Source organism: Furipterus horrens, unplaced genomic scaffold (genome assembly GCF_987537825.1).
Source record: "Furipterus horrens unplaced genomic scaffold, mFurHor1.1.pri manual_scaffold_21, whole genome shotgun sequence".
NCBI classification, from domain to species: domain Eukaryota; kingdom Metazoa; phylum Chordata; class Mammalia; order Chiroptera; family Furipteridae; genus Furipterus; species Furipterus horrens.
Window position 1 is genome coordinate 1652872 of NW_028327191.1, and position 20471 is coordinate 1673342.

General features: G+C 48.4%; 1 protein-coding gene across 1 annotated transcript in view; it reads right to left on the minus strand.

The window, feature by feature from the left end:
- The window catches only part of RCOR1 (REST corepressor 1), a 75133-nt gene that overhangs the window by 26711 nt on the left and 27951 nt on the right, over nucleotides 1–20471 (minus strand). Inside the window, exon 3 of the mRNA XM_090265621.1 lies at nucleotides 380–463. Coding sequence (XP_090121747.1) covers nucleotides 380–463 — 84 coding nt within the window. The remainder of the gene's footprint in view (nucleotides 1–379; nucleotides 464–20471) is intronic.

Sequence of the window (20471 nt, forward strand, 5' to 3'; positions counted from 1 at the left end):
GTCTTGCATTATAATGCACATTCCAATAACACACATTTGACCTTTGTAGTCTTTCAAATTAGAAATGTGTTCAACTCGCCATCTTTATGAACCTATAAATTCCCAGCTGCATGATAATTCTCGTTCCACTCTAAGCCTTTCCTCCTGGTTACAACAGTATTCGCTTGTACAGCGTTTTGAAAAAAGTGGATTGTGAACCCACAGGTCAAAAATCCCCAAACTTCATGACAGGCCACAGTGAAGAAATACACACTTTCAAACTCTTGAAATCACTTATTTGACAAATGTAAGAGAACTGTAGTATCTGTGGGGACTTTTAGCTACAAAGCGCATTTAAAACTCGGCAGTAGGTAAGAAAGCAAAAAACTCTAAAACTTACGTTTTGCTTCCGATAGATTCTGATTAGGCGACCAGACCAGCATGCCAAGATTGTCTCGTTCTTGACTGCGTCTCGCTAGTTTGGCTTGGTAGAGATAAAAAAGAAAGTTCTCAGTATGACATGGCAGACACGGGAAGCAATGATCACCCCACCGCTCTGGGCCTGTAGCCCCCGCACACCACGCCATCACCCGCCCTGAAACCTGCCCCAACAGCCAACACTTACCCCCAGAGGGGACCCCGGGGCGGGGGGGGGGGGGGGGTGAGGCCTGCTAAAACACCACAGCGCCCAAGGACTGCGGCACTAGATTCCACGACGCTCTGCCTGCAGACGAGGGACGGCCGTAAGGGAAGCCACGCGCAGCAAGCTGCTCAGAGGCCCTTTTAGAACATGACCCTCTCGTGTGTGCTTAAGAGTGCCCTCGCCCTGTCTGCCAGAGTCACTGGTGACCCGACAGCAGGAATCCAACAGTTTTTTCCAACAACTTTATTAAAGAATAACCATTAAAAAGATTTAACTTGAAAGGAAACTCCTAAAGTGCATTCAAATTCTTACAAATCTGTGATACAAGACAGCAGGGAACAGGTTTACAAGTGCCAGAAAAAGGAAGGCAACCTTGCCGTTTGCAACAGCGTGGACGGACGCAGAGGGCACTACGTTAAATGACAGGGAAAGACAAATACCATATGAATTCACTTATATGTAGAATCTTAAAAAGCAAATGAAACAGAAACAAACTCAGGTACAGAGGCCACTGTGAGGACGGTCACCTGGGAGGGGCTTTGCGGGGCTGGGTGCAAAGGGGACGGGGTTCAGAAGTACAAGCTGCCAGTTAGAAGCCCCCCAGGGAATGCAGTTGATGATGTTGCAATAACTGCGGTGCCAGGTGGGTACCAGACTTACCGGGTGGTCACTTGGTAGGCTATAGAATGCCTAACAACTATGTTGTACACCCAAAACTAATATGGTATATAAACTGTAACTGAAAAAGGAAAAAAAAATCTAAAATTTTTAATTTGGATCACAGATCAAAACCATGTGAGATATCACAACGTACCTGTTACAAAAGTATAAAATTAAAAGACTGACAATACCAAGGTCTGGCAATAATGCAGAGGAACCAGAACTCCGACGCGCTGCTGGTGGAATGTAAAACAGTACTGTGATCTTAGGGGGACGTTCGGGCAACTCCCTAAAATGCGGCACATCCAGCCGATGAAATGAAACTCAGAAGCAAAAAGGGACGGACTGTCTGGGCGCACACCATAAAGGAGCGCAGAACGCCCTGCGTGGAAGAGCCGCAGATGCCGAGAGGGAGAGCCTAGCAAGAGTGCTCTGCTGCTGGAGAGAAGCTGATGGTAACAGGATGAACTCGTGCTTTTCAAGAGAACCAGAAATGCAGGCGTGTGTACACACGTCTGCGCGCACACACACTCACTGACTCCTGGCTCTGCCCAGTGAGGGGGGCCTTGATGTAAGGACAACCCCACAACGACTGAGCACTCCCAGCTCCCGGATCTCGGTTTCTACACACCGTTAACCAGTAAAAGGGACAAAGTGTCCTTGGAGAAATGGCTGGTGCAGGGCTAGGAGAGGAAACGGGTAAGGGGATCCTGGAACATCTTATTGTGCCAGAAGGGAAGGAAATGTTCAGAGAGCAGATCTTCCTCCCACTGGCCAGGCCTGGGACAATCTGTGCAACAAAATAAATGACAGCAATAAAGTAATGATCGATGAGTCCATATGATACAAACAGACCAAAAGACGGATAAAGGGGGATGTCGAACGGGGCCAGAAGAGCCAGGTCAGACCTGGAAGACGCACACCGCTCTACTCTAAGACTCACTGTACGTTAAGGTACGGGTTCAAACAGTGTGCCACCAGTCAAAGGGCAGGCACGCAGGCCAATGGGACAACAGTGCGGAGGCCCATATAAACACGGTCGACTGATGGGTGGCAGAGGTGCAAAATTAATTCAGCGGAGAAAAAGTACTCTTCTCGGCAAAGGGTATTATCACAATTACATCCCCATATGCAAAAAAGTGAACCTCGTTCAGTATCCCATACCTTAGGAAATGAAAACAATCTCAGATATAAAAGTAAAACCTGGAACTATAAAACTTTTAGAACAAAAAATGAAAAAATCTTTGTGACCTGAGTTTAGGAAAAAACTTTTTTTTAGGCAGGACACCAACAGTAGAATATATAAAAGTTTAAAAACCTGTAAACTGAGTTTAATCAAAACTTTAAAACTTTTGCTCTGCAAGACACTGTTCAGAGAAACTACAGACTGGGGGGAAATACCTGTAAGTCACAGTCTGACAAAGCACGTGTTTCCAGAATACAGAAAGAGAACTTCGGACCCTCAGCAATAACAATTTTTTTAAAAACGAGCGAAGACTGAACCACCACTTCGCTCCAGAAGACGCAGAGACAGCACACCGCGCGTGGGGAGACCGCCCCCATTAGCCGGGGGGAGGGCAAACCGAAGCCGTGCTGAGAAACCGAGGCCCGGCGCGCCCCTGAGGACGTCTGAAGGAAAAGAGAGGGTACAGCAGTCCCTCTCAGGAGCGCGGCTCACTAATCGCGGGGTTTTTTAAATATTATATTTAATTATTTATCGCACATCTTTTGCTATATCGCGGGGTTTTGCGGTACTGTATAAGCATGTTGTTAAAGTGACGTAGGTTTAAGAGTGTAGAATATGTTTAAGAACATAAGTAGTGGTTATAAAGTGTGGAAAAGGTTAATAAGGGAGTGGGAACAGTTTATAAGTGTGGCGGAAGGGTTTACAAAGCCTTAAAATATATACAAATACTAAAATAGATGTAAGGTTCCTACTTCGCGGATTTTCACCTACCATGGGGGGGGGGGGGCGGGGTGCGTCTAGAACAGAAGCCCCGCGATAAGCGAGGGAAGACTGTAATACCAAACACTGACTAAAATTCGCACAGAGTGCTGGTATAAATACAAAACGATGAAGCCACTCAGGAGAAGTACGGCAATTTTTATAAAGATGTTATTTAACAAATGACTGACCCAACAATCCCACTCGTAGGTATATATACCCTATCAAGTTAACACATGTTCACAATAAAATCTGCATAATTTATTACAGCAGCTTTATTCACAACCACCAAAGACTGCGGCAGCGGTGGGGGCAGCACACAAACGTTGCCCTGGCTGGGCCGCGCAGATGGTTGCAGAGTGTTGTCCAGATATGCTGGGTTGTGGGTTCGATCCCTGGTTGGGGCACATAAAAGAATCAACCAATGAATGCGTAAGTGGAACAATAAACCCACGTTCCTTTCTCTCTCTAGCTCTCTCCCTCCCTCCCTCCATCTCTCTCAGACCAATTTTTTAAATTTATAAAATAAAAACACAGCCCTGGCTGGTGTGGCTCAGTGGACTGAGCACCAGCCTATAGACTGAAAGATCGCAGGTTCGATTCCCAGTCGGGGCACAGGCCTGGGCTCCCGGTTGGGGGCACGTGAGAGGCAGCCAATCCATGTTTCTCTCCCTCCCTTTCTGCTTCCTCACTCTCTCTAGAAATAAATAAAATATTTAAAAAGTGTTTTAAATGTCCTTCAAGGAGGAAATGATAAACATGGTGAATGTATACACTGGCATCAACACTACACAGAAATAAAAATAAACTACTGATGCATGAAACAACAGCCTTGCCTCAAAAACACGACATCCCGCGGGAAGAGCCGGTCTAAAAAGGCTCCGCACGGCATGAACCCACTTACACGACACCCGGGAACAACAGACGGTCCAGGAGTAGGGCAGAGACCACCGTTCCGAGGGCCTAACGCAGGAGGAGGGGTAGGAAGTGCGTGAGGTCACTGTCTGAGGAGAGGGGACCGTGCACACCCGACGCGAGCCCGTTGCCACGTGCAAACGGCGGGCACAGACACGGCGAAGCAAACACGCGCCCCGCACTCCGGACGGCTGCGGGTTCTGCCCTGCAGATGCGACTGAGGCCGCTCTCCTCGTTTACAGGTCAGTGACCAGCGTTAAAACCCTTTAAAAAACACGCGCTGCTGGTGCAGCCGCTATGGAAACCAGTCGGCGGGTCCTCAAAAGGTCAAAACCAGGAGGTGCACTGAGACCCTCTCCCCGGCATATGTCGTCCGTTTGGCTCAAACAAACTTTTGTAACAATTTTTTTAATTTAAAAAGAGAGAACTACCATATGACCCAGCAATCCCACTCTCGGTATTTATGCAAAGAAATCCAAAACGCTACTCTGAAGAGCCCACGCGTCCCCGTGCCCAGTGCAGCACGAGCTACCCCAGCCGGGGTGTGGGACCAGCGACAGGCGAGGGCCCCGAGAAGACCCGGCCCACAGACACGGCGGGATCTCACGCCGCCAGGAGAGGGAACAAAGGGCCACCACTTTGCAACAGCACGCACGGGCCTGGGGGTGCTATGCTCAGGGAAATACGGCAGACGGAGAAAGACAAACGCCATGTGGTCTCAGGTGCAGGGCCTAAGGAACAAAATAAATGAACAAGCACCACAGAAACAGGCCCACAGCCTCAGAGAACACACCGACGGTCGCCAGGGGGCAGGGGGCAGGGGCCTGGGTGGGCAGGGGAGGGGTAGGAAGTACAGACCGGCAGTCGCACATCAGCCACAGGGGATCTAGCCGAGGGCACGGTAGTAACCATGGCGCCCGGTGGGAACCAGGCCTTTCGGGGAGACCCCTTCGTACGTTACATAAACGCCCGACCACTATGCTGTACGCCTGAAACTGACACAGAATTGTGAACTGCAATTGAAGAAAAAAAATTTTTTTAATAAACCCATGAGGGAAAAAGTGGAACAACTATAAAAGAAAAACAATTAAAAACAACAGCAAAAAAAAAAAAAACAGAACAGAAAAACAAAAAAAAACGAAAAACCCAGACCTCCCTGGAAGTCGGTCAGCAGGAAGACGCACAGCGTGCACACCCATGGGGACGTGCACTCACAGCTACCCCGGGGCGAGCAGTGCGGGACCCCGCTGGGGGTGACACCCTGCGGCCGGGGCTCCACATCTAACCGGAAGACGTGTACGCAGCCGTGGTTCTCCAACTCAGGTCAGACCCGTCAAAATTAACGTACTGGGTCCTAGCCAGCACTTTTAAAAAAAGAATGTGTTTAAACTACTGGTGGAGATTTAAAGTGTCCAAGTGCCTGCCCCTAGAGACTCTTTCAGGTGCACACAGGGAAGGATCGGAAGCTGCTTAGTTTTCCGGGTCAGCCCGGGGGAGTTCTGGCTGGAACCCGTCACTCAAGCGCACGCTAATCTAGGCAGTTGTGTTCACACCCATCACCAGCCGCACGTGTGCAAGGCGCCTCTGTGACACGGGTGGGCCACGTCCAGCCCACTGACGGCCTCCAGAGCAAGACCAGCAGTTCCGAGAAGGAACTGCCCCATCGCCTTGAGACTTGCCAGGCACCTACAATCAGGCAACCCCACTCCTTCTAAACAGCTAAGCAAGCACACACACACACCCCGCCCCGGTGGTTCTGTCTCCCTGGAAAACCCTGCCCGGCGTGGACTGCTCCCACCGCCCTGCTTCCAGTACCGACACGCAGGAAACCCTTCAAGCCCATCACAGAAACTGGCTAAACCGCAGCATGTGCGTTCAAAGGAACGATATATAGAAAAGAGTTAATCAGTTCTACAGATAGCAACAATTTCTATTACAAAAGGCAAGGTAAAGGAAATGTATGATACCATACTGTAAATATTTAAAATATAAAAAGGAAGCTACATGTTATTAGGGTATACATTTAAAGTGTAAAACGTCCTGGCTCAGTGGATTGAGCATCAGCCTGCGAACCAAGTGTCGCTGGTTCAATTCCCAGTCAGGGCACATGACTAGGTTGCAAGTCAGGTCCCCAGTTGGGGGCACGAGAGGCAACCACACAGTGATGTTTCTCTCCCTCTCTTTCTCCTTTCCCCTCTCTCTAAAAATAAATAAATAAGTAAACAAACAAATTAGTTAAGAAATAAAAAATAAAAATAAAGTGTAAAACGTGCACAATGAAGAATAAAGAGCCCTGGCCCGTGTGGCTCTTTATTGGTTGGAGCATCGCCCCGTAAACCAAATGGTGGCGGGTTCAGTTCCCGGTCAGGGCACATACCCAGGTTGTAGGTTCAATCCCTGGTCCAAGCGTGTGCGGGAAGGCAACCAATTGACGCTTTTCTCACATTCATATTTCTCTCTCTCGGCAATTTAAAAAAAGTCCTCGGGTGAGAATTAAGAAGTAACTTTTTAAAAAATAAAGGTATTTTAAAAATCAGGTAACAGCCCAGAAGGGCTGTCTTGCTTTGGCTGTTATCTACGATGCTTCCCTGCTTTCTGCACATCAGAGGGCAGGTGGGCAACAAGTAGGCAAGTACTGTTTCCTATAGTCTCTGTGTCACATAACTTCAAAACATTTTTTTAATTAAAAAAAATTAAAAAGAAAACCTTCACTGTGTGATGTGACGTTTCCTAATACAGTATCTGTGTTCTAATTTAAAATAATCTTGTCCCACACCAAGCAAAGTTTCCTTCCAGTGTATTTTCTGTTCTGCCCTGAAACTCTGAATTAGTTATTTCTCATCCTGTGAATCACGTTGCATTTGTCACCTGTTAGGAACCAAGGCAACATTTTTACACACCCATTTCCCATTCCCGCCGACGGCACGCAAGGGCTCCGACTTCCCCACACCTGCTCTGACGACGGCTACTACCGGACTTTCTGACTCTGGCCAGCAGGGGCAAAGCGGAGCTCACTCTGGTTTGGATTTGCACTTGTCTGGTGACTAATGACGCTGAGCACGTCTGGTGTGCTTAGGCCGTCTGTGTACGTTCTTTACAGAAAATGCACTTGTGAATCGGATTATTTGGCCAGAATGGTAAGGATAGGAAATGGCACCGGCTAGCAGCTCTTCCAAAGGTTAAACACAGAGTTACCAACTAGCCCAGCAATCCCATTCCTGGCACGCAGCCCCGAGGAGTGAAAGCGTGCACCCACACAAGCACACGCACACAAATGTGTGCAGCAGCGTCACCTGCAACAGCCCAAAGTGGGAAGCAAGCCAAGTGTCCCCCAGCTGATGACCAAATCCACAGCACACACAGTACAGCCGTGTGATGGAATGCTGTACCGCCATCAGAGAAAGTCAGCGCTAATCCACGACGCGCCGACCGACGGAGCCACCCGGCCGGGACAGGGACAGGGTTTCTTTACGGGATGATGAGCACAATCTAAAACTGACTGTGGCGAAGGCTGTACAACTCTGTAAAAACCCTAAAAACCACGGGGGTGTATGTTCTAAACAAGTGAGTTAATTAGAGACGGAGGGATTCACCTCGCGGGGGAGAGAGCAGACAAATCCGTCCTCAGCCGGGCGGCGGCAGTCCACAGCGACAGGGACTGGGTTGCACCGACAGTCCCCACCCTTGAGGTGAGAGAGTGGCCCTTCATCTCTGTGGTCCTCCTTCCAAAGCCCTCAGTCCCAACTGAAGAACATTTTACAAAAACCCTGACTAGTAACTCCTCAAAACTGCTGTGTCATCAAAAACAAGGAACGTGGTAAGAAACCGTCACAGCCAAGAGCTGCCAAATGAGACGCAACAACTGAATGTAGTGCGTGCCTTGGATGGGACCCTGGAACAGAAAAAGGAAATTAAGTAAAAACTAAGGAAATCCGAATGAAGGACGCTTCAGTAACAGCAATGAATCGGGCCTGGTTCATTGTCACTGACTGTAACGAAGTCCCACGCTAACGTGAAACGTCAGGGCTGGGGAAGCAGGGCGCGGGGCCCTCGGGGACCCGGGACTCCCTCTGCGGCCACTGTAAGGCTAAGACTAGTCTGCAGTAGAAGGCTTCCTTAGAAAAAGGGCCCGTGCACAGCTTCCCCGCTGTCTGCGGCATAAATCCACGGCACTCCGGGGCCCACCCAATGGTCACGCCTCACCTAACTCTTAGGAGCTGTGCATTTTATCACATGTCAACTGTTTCTTGTTTCAAGACCTTTAAAGGAAAGGTTGGTATAAGTTTTAAAAGCCTGAGAGAAGAGTGTCACCTCCAAATAAATGGCAAACTGACAGTAAAATTCCCAACAGCAACAGAAGCCAGAGACAATGCGATACTTTTTTCTCATTTAAATCCTCACCCGAGGGTACGTCCATTGCTTAGAGCAGTGGCTCTCAACCCTCCCAATGCTGCGACCCTTTAGTACGGTTCCTCATGTTGTGCTGACCCCCAGCCATAAAACTGTTTTCATTGCTACTTCATAACTGTCATTGTGCTGCTGTTATGAATCGTAATGTAAATATGTGATATGCAGGATGTATTTTCATTGTTACAAATTGAACATAACTAAAGCATAGTGACTAATCACAAAAAAAACATGTAATTATATATGTGTTTTCTGATGGTCTCAGGCGACCCTGTGAAAGGGTTGTTCGACCCCCAAAGGGGTAGTGACTCACAGGTTGAGAACCGCTGGATGGGGGGGCGGGCAGAGAGAGACGTCAGTCTGGTGCCTCCCGTACGCATCCTTACTGGGGATCGACCCCACAACCTAGGCATGTGCCCTGACCAGGGACCAAACCAGCAACCGTTTGGTGCACAGGACACGCCAGACAACAGAGCCTGTGGAATACTACCTTGGAGGGGTGGGAGGAAACCCAAGGCTGTATCCTGCAAACCTCCCAGGAACATGGGAGCTGGGTCCAGCCTTGTTCCCACTCTCAGGATGCACAGAGGCAAAAAAACACAGGAGCCTGTCAAAATGAGGAGACAGAGAAGTATGGCCCCAAATGGGGAATGGATCAAGGTTCCAGTGGGAGCACTAAGCGATGAGGAGATAGCCAACCTCACAGACATAGAGTTCAAAACACTGGTGATAAAGATGCTCACAGGCTTGACAGATATGCTTAAGTACAGCAGACGCATAAGAGAAGAAGTGAAGCCTATGCTAAATGAAACAAAGGAAAATCCACATGAAACCAATGGTGAAGGGAAGGAAACTGGAGTTCAAATCAATGATTTGGAACATAAGGAAGAAATAAACAATCAACCAGTGCAGAAAGAGGAAGCAAGAATTGAAAAAAACAAAGAGAGGCTTAGGAATCTCTGGGACAACTTTAAACATGCCAACATCTGAATCATAGGAGTACCCGAGGAGAAGAGACAGAGCAAGAAATTGAAAACTCATTCGAAAAAATAATAAAAGAAAACTTTCCTAATTTGGTGAAGGAAATAGACATACAAGTCCAGGAAGCACAGAGAGTCCCAAAGAAGCTACACCCAAAGAGGACCACACCAAGACACATTGTCACTAAAATGACAAAGGTGATAGAGAAAGAGAAAATCTTAAAAGCAGCAAGAGAAAAACAGAGAGTTACCTACAAAGGAGTTCCCATAAGACTGTCAGCTGATTTCTCAAAAGAAACTTTGTAGGCAAGAAGGGACTGGCAAGAAGTATTCACTGTGATGAAAAGCAAGGACCTACAACCAAGATTACTCTACCCAGCAAAGCTAGCATTTGGAACGGAAGGGCAGATGAAGTGCTTCCCAGACAAGGTGAAGCTAAAGGAGCTCATCATCACCAAGCCATTATTATATGAAATGTTAGAGAAACTTATTTAAGAAAAAGAAGATCAAAACTATGAACATTAAACTCCCCAACCCTCCCCCTGGGTGGCACAAGCATGCCCATGGAAGTGCCCTAGTCTGCCCACCCAGACGCACAACCAACACGCTGACCTCGCCACAGGTGCCACCCGGCCGCGCCCTCCCCCGGAACAGGCGAGCAACTGGTCCGCCTTGGACCCGCCCACCCCAGTGCCTGCGCCAGGAATGCACTCGCCCCTGGCTGAGGCCAAAAGACAGTAAAGTGAACTAGAGGCACTTTGTAATCAGTTTGGGGGGCTGGCTCTCAAAAAAGAGAGCTGGGAGAGCAGCGGACTAGGTCCCAGCACAGAATCACCCCAGTGCTATGAGAGAAGTCACTTAAGCAGACTGCTCCCCTCCAAGTGTCGTCAGCTGGAGGCAGCAGCTCAACAACCATATACAAGAAGGTCACACCACAAAGGCAGGAAATAAGAGCAGATCAATCTGAGAAGCAGAAACAAGACCAATGCCCAAAATGGGGAGGCAGAATAATACCCCACCAAATAGAAACAACACCCCACCAAAAGGAAAGAAGGAATTCCCAGAGGGAGGGATAGATGACATAGAAGCAAGCAAGCTATCAGACATGGAATTCAAAACAACAGTAATGAGGAAGCTCAATGAACACGACAAACTCAAAGAAAACTATTAACAAACTCCAGAGGAACTATAAAGAGCTCCAGGGAAGCTACAAGGAATTTACTGAGAAATACACCAGCATAAAAAAGGACAGAAACTATCAATAAGAACCAGGAAGAAATGAAGAATACAATTTCTGAACTGAAGAACACAGCAGAAGCAATCAAAAGCAGGCTAAACAAAGCAGAGGACGGGATCAGTGAGTTAGAGGACAACGTAGAAAAAAATGCAACAAAATGAAAAAAGACTGAAAAAGAATGAAGAGGGTTTAAGAGAGCTGCTGGCCCACATGAAACGAAACAATATCCGTATCACAGGGATAAAAGAAGGAGAAGAGGAGGAGCATGGGATAGAAAACCTGTCTGAAAAACTATGACAGAAAACTTCCCTAAACTGATGAGAGAAACAGTCACTGAAGTCCAGGAAGCACAGAGAGTCCCAATGAAGATGAACCCCAATAGGCCCACTCCAAGTCACATCATAATTAAAATGGCAACATTCAAAGACAAAGAGAGAATCCTAAAAGCAGCAAAAGAAAAACAGCAAATAACATACAAGGGAGCTCCGATAAGACTATCAAATGACTCTCAACAGAAACGCTACAAGCCAGAAGGAAATGGCAAAAAATATTCCAAACAATGAAAAACAAAGGCCTACAACCAAGAATATCCTACCCAGGAAGGCTCTCTTTTAAAGTGGAAGGTAAAATAAGGAGTTTCCCAGACAAAGGAAGACTTAAAGAATATGTCTCCACCAACCAGCACTGCAAGAGATGCTAAAGCAAATGCTTTTAAAAGAAGAAAAAGAGAGGAGAGGAACAGAGGTACAAAGGGAAATGAATAAATACCTGTCGATAATAACCTTAAATGTAAACAGATTAAATGCTCCAATCAAAAGACATATGGCAGCGGGATGGATATGAAAACATGACCCACAATATGCTACCTACAAGAGACACACCTCAGAACAAAAGCTTTACACAGACTGAAAGTGAAGGGATGGAAAAAAGTATTCCAAGCAAATGGACATGAAAAAAAAGCTGGGGTAGCAATACTTGTATCAGACAAAACGGATATCATAGCAAAAGCCATAAAAAGAGACAAAGAAGGACATTTCATAATACTTAAGGGAAAAATCCATCAGGAAGATGTAACCCAGGTAAACATATATGCACCCAACATAGGCGCACCCAAATATGTAAGGAAAACACTAGAAGACTACAAGAAGGATATCGACAGCAACACACTCACAGGAGGGGACTTTAAAATCCCATTGTCAACAACGGACAGATCTGCGAAGCAATGAAACGCCAAGGATATTGAGGCACTGAACAATACTCTAGATCAAAGGGACCTGACTGATGTATATAGAAACTTTCACTCCAAGAAGCAAAGTATACATTCTTTTCAAGTGCACATGGGACATTTTCAAAGATAGACCACATGGTAGGACACAAAACAAGCCTCAACAAATTCAAGAAAATTGAATTTATATCAAGCATCTTCTCAGATCACAATGCCCTGAAACTAGGAATCAACCTCAAGGAAAAAAAAAAAATCAAAGACATTCAAACTCATGGAGAATGAACAACATGCTATTAAATAATGAATGGTTATCCATGACACCAAGGAAGAAATCAAGCAGTTTCTGGAAACAAATGATAATGAACACACAACAGCCCAAAACCTATGGGACACAGTGAAGGCAGTCCTGGGAGGGAAGTTCACAGCAATACAGGCCTACCTGAAAAGGACAGAAGAATCCCAAATTAAAAATCTAACCCTACAGCTACAGGAACTAGAAAAACAACAACAATAAGCAAAGTCCAGAAAGAGTAGAAGGAAGGAAATCACCAAGATGAGAGCACTATTAAATGACATGGAGACTAAACAAACAATTCAAAAGATCAACAAAAGTAGGAGCTGGTTCTTTGAAAAGATAAACAAAATCAACAAGCCTTTAGCCAGGCTCATCAAGAAAAAAAGAGAGAAGATCCAAATAAACAAATCAGAAATGAAAAAGGAGATATCACAACCGATATCACAGAAATACAAACGATTCTAAGAAATTACTACAAACAACTATACAGCAAGAAACTAGACAACCTAGATGAAATGAACAAATTTATAGAAACATATAATCTTCCAAAACTGAATCAAGAAGAAGCAGAAAGCCTGAACAGGCCAATAACAAAGAGTGAAATTGAAACAGTAATCAAAAAGCTCCTGGCACACAAAAGTCCTGGACCGGATAGCTTCACAGGCGAATTTTACAAAACATTTAGGAAAGAACTAACTCCTACCCTTCTCAAACTATTCCAAAAAATCCAAGAAAAGGGAAGACCCCCAAACTCTTTCTATGAAGCCAGTATTACCCTAATTCCAAAACCAAGTCAAGACATCACAAAGAAAGAAAACTACAGGCCAATATCACTGATGAACATAGATGCTAAAATCCTCAACAGAATATTGGCAAACCAGATCCAGCAACACATTAAAAAGATCATACATTATGATCAAGTGGGATTCATCCCAGGGATGCAAGGATGATTTAATATTTGCAAATCAATAAACATAATACACCACATAAACAAAATGAAAAACAAAAACCTTATGATCATAGCAATAGATACTGGAAAAGCATTTGATAAAGTACACCAACCATTTATGATGAAAACACTCAGCAAACTGGGAATAGAGGGAGCATACCTCAACACAATTAAGGCCATATATAGAAACCTATAGACCACATACACTCAATGGGCAAAAACTGAAAGCTTTCCCCCTGAGATCAGGAACAAGACAAGGATGTCCACTCTCTCCACTCCTATTCAACATAGTTTTGCAAGTTTAGCCATAGCAATCAGACAAGAAAAAGAAATAAAAGGCATCTAAATCAGAAAGAAGTGGTAAAATTGTCATTATTTGCAGACAACATAATAGTGTACAGAGAAAACCCTGTAGACTCCACCAAAAAATTCCTCAATCTAATAAGTGAATTTGGCAAAATAGCAGGGTACAAAGTCAATATTCAGAAATCAAAGGCATTTCTGTACACCAACAATAAAATATCAGAGATAGAAACTAGAAAAAAAATCCCATTTACTATAGCTACAAGAAAAATAAAGTACCTAGGAATAAATTTTACCAAAGAGGTAAAAGACCTGTACTTGGAAAACTACATAACCCTGAAGAAAGAAATTAAGGAAGATACAAATAAATAGAAGCATATACCATGTTCATGGATGGGAAGAATCAACATCATTAAAATGTCAATACTGCCCAAAGCAATTTATAGATTCAACACAATCCCTATTAAAATACTAGCGACGTATTTCACAGACCTGGAACAAATACTTGAAAAATTTATATGGAAACAAAAAAGACCCTGAATAGCCACAGCAATAGGAGGCATCACAATACCTGATACCAAACTATACTACAAGGCTACGGTAATCAAAACAGCCTGGTACTGGCATAAGAACAGACACGTAGATCAATGGAATTGAATAGAGAGCCCAGAAACAATCCCAGGTCTCTGTGATCAACTAATACTTGCCAAAGAGGGAAGGATCAAATGGAGAACTGGACAGGGACATGCAAAAAAATGAAACTAGACCACCAACTTACACCACACACCAGAATAAACTCAAGATGGATCAAAGACTTAAAGGTAAGCCGTGACACCATTCAAGTCCTGGAGGAAAACATAGGCAGGAAAATCTCAGATATCCCACGTAGCAATATTTTCACTGATACATCTCCTAAGGAAAAGGGAAATAAAGGTAAAAACAAACAAATGGGACTACATGAAACTAAAGAGTTTCTGCTCAGCGAAAGAAAACATCAGCAAGGTGAAAAGGGAACCAACCATGTGGGAAAACATACCTGCCAAGGATACCTCAGACACGGGTTTGATCTCCAAAATATACAAAGAACTTATATGACTCAACACCAAGAAGACAGACAGCCCAATTTAAAAATGGGCAAAGGACCTGAACAGACACTTCTCCAAGGGGGACACACAGAGGGCCCATTGGCATATGAAAGGATGCTCAGCATCACTAGCCATCAGAGAGATGCAGATTAAAACCACATGAGATAACACCTCACACCAGTCAGAACGGCCATCATCAACAAATCAACAAACAACAAGTGCTGGCGAGGATGCGGAGAAACGGGAACCCTGGTGCCCTGTTGGTGGGAATGCAGACTGGTGCAGCCACTGTGGGAAACAGCACGGAATTTCCTCAAAAAACTAAAAATGGAGCTGCCTTTTGAACCAGTGATTCCATTGCTAGGATTACACCCGAAGAATCCTGAAGCCCCAGTTCAGAAGAACCTCTGCACCCCTGTGTTATAGCAGCGCTGTTTACAGTAGCCAAGAGCTGGGAACAGCCTCAGTGCCCGTCCGTAGACGAGTGGATCACAGACTCTGGCACATCCACACAATGGAGTGCTACGCAGCAGAGAGAAAGAAGGAACTCCTGCCATTTGCGACAGCGTGGATGGAACTGGAGAGAAATATGCTCAGTGAAATCAGCCAGGCAGTGAAAGAAAAATACTGTGTGATATCAGCTAATACAGGAGACTAATGAGCAACACAAACTAATGAACAAAACTGAACAAGGAGCAGAGTAACAGTTATGGGGGGAGGGGGAGGGAGAGCAGGGGGTAAGCAGGGGGAGGGCCTAGAAAAGGCACTAGTGTAAGTGACCCACGGACACGCACAACGTAAGACGCAAAGAGCCCCCGTTCCCTGCTCCCCTAGGGCCTGCAGCCCCACAGCCTCCCGACTTCTGTGCAGTTACAGGCGCTTTGATGCCAGGTGTCCCCGCTTTTCCAAGGTCGCTCTGCGCCGCCAGTGAAAGACCTACGTGAGGACCCCTAGGGCTTCCGCCGATTGGCCAAAAGGCGAAGAGCGGAAACTCGCACCGAGTGCTCGTTGGGCAGCGCCGGCCGCCCGCCGCCCCCCCCCCGGCCCCCCCGTAAGCCCACTGCGGCTCGCACTGGGGTTCCGGGGAGCAGGGGAAGCCTGCGCCCACGGCGTACAGCTCGTACAGCTCGGCGGGGCTGGGTCCTGACGGCAAAGCCAGTGCACGGGCAGCGGCGCAGCTGGGAGACGCCTCGCCCAGACCAGGGTCTGAGCGCACGGGCACAACGAGGCGCTCCGATACAGACGCGGGCGCACGGCCCCACGCCCAAGGGACACCGCACGAGGCCAGCAGCCAGGCGAGCCCCAGTGAGCCGACGGGCGGTCCGTCCCATGAAGCGCCCAGTCTGCGGACGCGGGGCGGGGAGAGGCTGCCCGTAGGCCACCGCTCAGCAGCTCCCCACCCCACCCCGGTGCACAGACACCCCTGGCGCGCGGCCCCCCCACGCGCGCTCCTCAGTGGGGCGGCACCGGCAGAGCCCTGCAGCAGCCCTGGGGGGCAGCCGGCCCCCCAAGGCTGAGGCCGCGCCACCTGCTCTGCGGATCCGTTTTCTGCTCTATTCGCATGGAGGACGCGATGCCCTTCCCCGTAGAGACTAAATAATAAATCAGCACTTAGACCGGGGAGCAGAGGTTCTGTGCCGCAGGAGGCACTTGGGACGATCAGCGCTGGCAGCGGGGCCGGGGCTCAGGCCCAGCTACGGGGCTTGGAAGGGACCTGCCACAGCGCCCGCGCCCGCGGCAGACCCAACCAACCGTCCCACCGCTCCGCCAGCGCAGCGCGAAGGCCGCCCCTCCGCCCGAGCTGCCTTCCACTCAAAAGCCTGCCGAGGACGGACGAGCTCAGTCCCAAGGAAGCAGATCCGCGCGGCTCCTGATCAGAGAACCCCCTCCCTTGGCAAGTGCGCTCACTCCCAGCCGCCATTTCTGCTCCAGCCTCTTACACGGGGTTTTACTCTGTGTCCCTATTAGCAGCGACACTCAAGTGTTACTGTCAAGTCACTCCAACCAATCACAGTCAACAATTCACTGTGCAGCAATTACAGTCCCATCAGCTGCTCGTAAATTAGGGGTTAACTTTAAAAATGAGAACATTCCTAGGGGCGGGCGGGCGGGCTGGGGTGGAGCCATGGGGCAAAAAGCGGGGCAACTGTAATAGAAAAACAATAAATAAATTTTTTTTTAAATGAGAACACTCCTGCCCTGACCGGTGTGGCTCAGTGGTTGAGTGCCATCCCGCAGACAGAAAGGCCGCCTGTTTGATTCCCGGTCAGGGTACAGGCCTGGCTGCGGGGGAAGCAACTGGTCAGTGTGTCACTTTTCAATGGTTCTCGCTCCCTCTCTTCCCTGCTCTCTAAAAATAAACAAGCAAACAAACAAATAAAATTTGTAGTGAAAACATTCCCATTAAGATATCTGGATCCCGTGAACTAAAGGGCTGCCAGTTCAATCCCCAGTCGGGGCACAGGCCTGGGCTGCGGGCCGGGTCCCCGGTTGCGGGCGAGCAAGAGGCAACCACACACTGATGTTTCTCTCCCTCTTTTTCTCCCTGCCCCCCCCATCTGGATTCTATTATCAGTTTAAAGCCACTTTACCTAATACAGCAATTATTAGTGAGACGATAACTAAACTATTCCGTACAAGAGCAAATCATCCAACACTTAACAACTAAAATTAAGAACTCTAAGATTTTAGAGTCCCATGTTGTTAAACCACCTCAGGAAGCCAGTTCCCACCTCAGCTATAAAGGACACCCCTAATACCAATGAGCAGAAATAAAGCCCAATAACCCCAGGGTTTATTCCTTTGTACACAAGAAATGCAAACTAACCAATTTCTTGCAAAAATATATAAATTTTAAAAAGTAGCTGGGAATGTTTCCCCATCAGTCAAATGAGAGGACTGGACCTGATCTCCAGAGTCCATTTAATGAAATGGTATAATCTCATCCACTTTAAAGTCTGACCCCCCTTTTCCACTACCCAAGGAAATCCTGTGTGTTTTTATGAAGCGGAGGTGGGGAGGTCCGTAAAATCTGTGTGCTCCTTCCACTCCCTGTCCCCTGCCCCCCAGGAACCTTATGACCACACTGACGTCACCAGAGACCAGCCTCAGCCACCCAGCACTGCTGGCGGCTCCTCAAGCTCCCTGTCCTCTCGTGTCTGTTTCACTGACAGCCAGGCGAGAGAACCAACCCACTTTCCTAGAGGTCACTAACTCCAGGCACCGGTTTTCCCATCAGGACCCAGTCTAGCTACGTGAGCAGCTGAGTGGCTCACACCGTCCAGGAGGGTTGGGGAATCGCACTCTGTGGCCACACAGCGGGCACGAAGCCAAGACGACCCCGCGGCTCAGCCCAGGAAGACCCCCAGCTGCAGCTGCCACCGGCACCCAGCCCGGCCTGCTTCCTGTCCCCTGCTCCCCAGGCTCAGGCTTGCCCAGTTTCAGGGAGTGCAAGTCACCTGTCCAAGACCAGCCACAGGGAAGGGTGGGAGAGCACATCAGCTTTAGGACTGATAAGGCGGGAAATTCCCCCCAAAGATTTCAAAAGGTACTGGTGACCAAAAGGCACAGCCCACAGCCCCAGGGACGCGCTGGCCGCTCACTGACCGAGGCCCGTCTGTTTCATGGCGCCCGCCCAGTGGCCCGAGGCCCCAGGCCTCAGCTCTCACCCTCCGTCCTCCGCTCAGCGAGCCGCTTTCACCTCTACCGGCCGTCTCAAGCGCCTGTAAGCCGTGCCTGCCCGCGCCGGCCTCCTCCCCGCCTCACACGGAAAGGGGCAGCCGCCCTGGCTTTCTTCCGCGGACCCCTGCCTTCCTCCAATCACCCCCCAATACACCAAGCGTATTTTGATTAAGTCAACGTATTGTTATGGCTGTAAAAATACTATTCACAGCCGAGTCACGGTGCATACTGTATTACAGGCCCGTTTTTGTGCGCTGTGTTTTGTCTGGAACTAGTGTCTGTTTTTCCTTGCTTGGCTTTCCGTGCGGCTAATACTCATTTACCAGCCCCCCAACCCCCCACCCCAACCCCGCCACTTCCACTAACAGTATTGATCCGAGCACATCAAGCTGTCCACCAGGCGCTTATTTCGGAAGCCCGCCCGCCCCCCGGAGCCGCGCCCTCCCTCGCCCAGCTGAGCGGGCTGACGCGTGCACACTGCTATCCCCACGCTTCTCTGGTCAGCACCCCAGGGGCCCCTCACCTCAGCCCCACGTCCAGTTCTCGTTACCTGGACTGGATCCCGCGTCCGAGCTGAGCTTCCAACATTAAGCAAAAAGGTAAATACAGGATCAGGCTCTGCTTGTCAAAGAGAAAAACTACAAAGAAGCGAAGGCGGCCAGAAGGAACCCTGCGGGGCCGGACCAGTAAGTAGCAGGGCACGGGAGGGGCTCGTGGCTTCCAGCACGCACGCGTGTCCGGGGGAGGCACGGGCAGACGGACAGAGTCCCGTGCGCAGGGCAGCCTCCTGGAGGCGGTGACGCCCGGCGACATGAGCTCATCTGGTGCCCAGACCCCGGAGTCGGTACCAGCCTTCCCCCGCGGAGAGCACCGAGAGCCCCAAGGCAAGCGCTGCCTCTAGCCCGGGCCGGGGTACAGGGTGCGCTCGCAACATTCTGACACACCAGCCAGCGCGGAAGTCCTCGGAGAATGACAGAGACCTGTCAGAAGGACACGGGGCCGGCTTACAGGGGCGCCTCCTGGTCCAGTCTGGGGCGCTCTGAGCCTCGGAGAGGTGCTGGGAGTTACGGACTGTGCCTCTGAAGGAGATGGGAAGCCATGAGTCCACACTGAGGACAACAAAGAACTAAATGGCAGAGAATTTGGAAACCACAAACCGCTTCCTCAGAGTATTCATTACACATTAATACTAGTAAATACAAAAACACTTCCTAAATAATTTTACAGTGGAGACTCGTGGCAGACAGTGAGGGAACAAAAACAGTATTATGCCTGCCCCTTATTCTCACGCGGCCCCAATAAAAGCCTTACATGCCTAAAACACGCCTTCGTCTTCCCGCCTCACACGCCCAGCCTGGCGAGTCGCCTGGGACCCGGAGGCACCACCCCACCGGCGCCCGCACCCCAGCCGACTCGTTCTCAGCCCACTGCCGGGGCCCGGTCTGCTCCCTCCGGAAGGTTCTGCGACCCTCTGTTCTCAGCGCTCGGAAGCACTGGGAAGCACCCAACTTACTTTTTCTTTTGGTCATTGTGCTGGGCACTGGGTGGATCTGTTCCCTCTGGATATTTATGACCTTCAATTCTGGGAAATTTTTAAATGTCAATTTAACCACTGTTCCCTCTCAATTTTTGTTCTTCTTTCTCTCAAGGACACCTAATAATTCAGCTGTCTCCTGAATGGATCCCTCACCTCCGATGTAGTCCTTTCTCTTTCGTTTTTATATTAATTATGCTGTAATGGCTTTACTATCTTTCTCTCTCCCCCTTAGTATGTGCACACACACACCCATAAACCCTCTGAAAAACACACACAGGGTCATATTAAGCCCTTCAGTACGCGCCTCCTGGGAGTGCGGACAGGCCCTGCCCACAGCGCCACTACCGCATGTCGCTCATTAACACTAACTCGTTATCGCCTGACATGCAGCCCCCAGTGACACTTCCCCTTCCCACTGCAAACACGGTTCAACCGAGGGCCCCGTCAAGGCTCACACGTTGTGCCTTCTCTTTTTCGTTGCCGTTTGGCCTACTACTTTCTGGAAGATGTCCAGTTTTCTATTGAAAAATTTCCCTGCCATCCTATTTTTAAGACTTCTTTCTTGTTCTCTAAATGGTTCCCTATTTTATACCACCCTGCTTTCTTTAAGCCTTTTGTTTTTGAAGTTTA